A 2,884-nucleotide genomic window follows, 5' to 3' on the forward strand; every position below is an offset into this window, starting at 1 on the left:
GAAGCCTAGTATCTGGAAGGAACATGACTGGCGTCCCCAACCAGCGAGGTGAATTCTGGCGGGGATCAGCATGTTGAGCCTTCAAAAATAGCGAACCCATCTATAAACATTATGAGAAAGGCGAACGAACGAAACGAGAGAGTGCAAGTACCCATTCCATCTCGATTCTCATCGGGCAGTGCAGAAATCAGAAGCAACGAGGACCACTTCGTTTGGGTTTGCCGTGGCGGTTCTGACGCCAGGAAAGGAACGGAAAGTCGTCGATGGAAGTCCAAAATACGTGAAGCGGCCTGTGCGGATGTGAGCAGGGTGCGATCCATATGCCCCAAATCTAGTTACACTTCGCAAAATAGTTAGATAGAAAAAATTACGACGTGGATCCCTTTGATGCAGGATCGCCTAGAATAAACAAACGCAGACAACGTGAGGTTGCATTACAGATCCTTCAGTGTTGTGCCGCTCAATTCTCGGCTAATTATTATGCAGAGAACTTGAAAACAGCGTAATCATTAACGCGGAATATAGAAATACAATCTAAGTTACAGTACGTCAGATAGGGCATCATGAACGCAAATCATATGGACATACCGTGAATACAATAAGGAAGACCGGAAGATAATTAGATAGGATTACACGACATTGTCCATCGGAGACGCCGAGCGGCATTATACCCAATGGATCCGCTGTCGTGCCTTTACTGCATCGAAGGTATGAGATCTGGGGTTGTAAGAACAGAACGGGAGAACTGACCCGGAAAAGAGGTGTTGCTTTAAAAAAATGAGCCGTAACCCTCTACGCATCAAGCCGAGGCAAGCGAGAGAGAGACATCCACGGGTATTGAAGGAAGAGTATTGAAAGAAGATATCGAGAACCGACGATATGCTCTGGCTTGGCCCATGCCGTCCATCGAATTGGAGTAAGAAACCTCTGCAGAGGTAAAGGATGAGGAAGACTCAAAACCTTTGAGAATGACAAGGGCTCACCAGCACCATCCTCAAATCGGAAATTCCATCCCGTCCTTGCGTTAAGGGACTGTACATCGCTGACAAGCTCTGCCGCCAGCCTGCTTTAGTCAAGTCAGTGTTTTGGCTATATCAATGGCGTTGGACACGTACCTCGAGGTTTCCCACCGCAAACTTCTGTTAGCCACTAACTCTAATCGACTTAGATCGTACTAAGGTCGCTACTCGCACTTCGGTAGACGACGCTTTAGCAAGTCAAAGCCAACGCAAGTTGATGGAACAGATAATCACGAAGAACGGAGTTCGATGTTAGGTAGAATAAACCTTAGCCGAAGCTGGGGTTTAGACCAGCTGAGGCTCTACTTAAATACACGTTGCGTAGGCTAAAGATAGTGCCGCAGCAGCGTTCGATCGAAGCGCAGCATAGAGTAAGCGTGAATACGTAAGAAAAGAAAAAGAAAAGGAAAAAAGAAAAGAATAACCGTAACATTACCCCCTCCTCAAGACTCGTTCGTCCCGAATGAGTCCTGACTCTCCGTCCCGCTCTGTGCTGATGGACTGTAAAAGGACCAGGTGTCGTCATCATCGTCGTCGTCTTCGGAGTCGAAGTCCCAATTTTCGTACACCTTTTGCAAGTTTTCTAGGTCCAACTTGGAGTCTTCGTCGTCCGTTGTTTCCTGTACGATAGGTATTCCCTCCGCTTCCTCGGTAGTGACCTCTCTTACTGCGACTGATACTTGTGAATCGGAGTGTCTTGGGTTTGTACACTGGGAGGAATGGACGGTTTCAATGTCCGTGACGCATGGAGTGTCCGGGTCATGGTAAGCCGTTCCGACGCCTGGTGGGATTTTGTCGTCTCTTCCCACCGTTCGCCCGTACTTGTTAACTTCCCAATGGATCCTTTGGAGCCGTGCCTCGTACTCGTTTACAAGTTCTTCCGCATTGGCCATGTTTGAGCGCTTGACCCAGGAGTTTTCCTCTCTTGGGTAACCCCTCCATTTTACTAAGTATTCTGTTATGGCGCGACGGGTTCGTCCGCGGCCAACAACCTTGTCTCGTTGTTCCACGATCTCTTCGATCTTGTATTCTTCCTCATCGTCAACTAATTCTGGAGGTGGCCGCTCAGGGCGCGGTTGGTTCGGGAATGCTGGAGCAACGTAAGGCGTTAGCAGGGATTCGTTGAATCGGTTATGAATTCTCCAGTGAACGGGTAGTTTGAGTTCATAAGCTGAGGCCCCCCTTTTTGGCGAGGATGACAAAGGGCCCGACACGACGGTCTCCGAGTTTCTTGGTGGGGCGAGGGAGATGCAGGTTGGTGGCGTCTAGCCACACCTTGTCCCCCGGTTGATATTCAATCGCCCGGTCCTTGTGTTTGTCGTACGCTCTTTTCATCGATTCGGCCGCTTTTTCTAGAGAGGCCTTCGTCTCTTTTTGCGCCTTCTCGATTTCTGCTACGAGTTTTGTCGCGGCTGGGACTACCGTCGGTTTTTGCGAAGTGGTAATGACCTGCCCATCTCTTCCAAACACTACTTTATACGGGGAGTATCCGGTGGACGAATGTTGACGATTATTGTGAGTGAAGGCTGCTAGGGGCAACCATTCACTCCAGTCCTCTTGTCGATCGTTGACGAACATTTTAAGGTACTTTTCAATCTCCTGGTTCACCCGCTCCGTCTGCCCATCCGTTTGGGGGTGGTACGCGGTGGAGGGGTTCCCTTCGACGTGAATAAGGGTATAGAATTCCTTCATGAATTTTGAGACAAAGACAGAGCCGCGATCCGAGATAACCTTTTCAGGCATTACCCCGTAAGGTACGTAGACATAATCCCTCAGGATTTTAGCGAACCCGAGGGAAGTGAGCTCTTCAGTACACGCGATGGGGATAATGGTTTTTGAAAAGCGATCGACGATGACTAGAATCG

At 49.0% G+C, this 2,884-nt stretch overlaps 1 protein-coding gene across 1 annotated transcript; it reads right to left on the minus strand.

The window, feature by feature from the left end:
* Nucleotides 1-424: 424 nt before the first annotated feature.
* EV420DRAFT_1769200 (uncharacterized protein) lies at nt 425-1,912 on the minus strand (the record flags this gene model as incomplete). The annotated part of the gene is made up of 6 exons (XM_060481012.1): nt 425-534; nt 589-697; nt 751-927; nt 984-1,066; nt 1,116-1,149; nt 1,495-1,912. 4 exons carry the CDS (start codon nt 1,910-1,912, stop codon nt 800-802), a joined length of 663 nt encoding a protein of 220 aa, XP_060323745.1. The 3' UTR covers nt 425-534; nt 589-697; nt 751-799.
* Between the last annotated feature and the right edge of the window lie 972 nt (nt 1,913-2,884).

Source organism: Desarmillaria tabescens (assembly GCF_030435595.1).
Source record: "Desarmillaria tabescens strain CCBAS 213 chromosome Unknown EV420scaffold_74, whole genome shotgun sequence".
Classification (NCBI taxonomy): domain Eukaryota; kingdom Fungi; phylum Basidiomycota; class Agaricomycetes; order Agaricales; family Physalacriaceae; genus Desarmillaria; species Desarmillaria tabescens.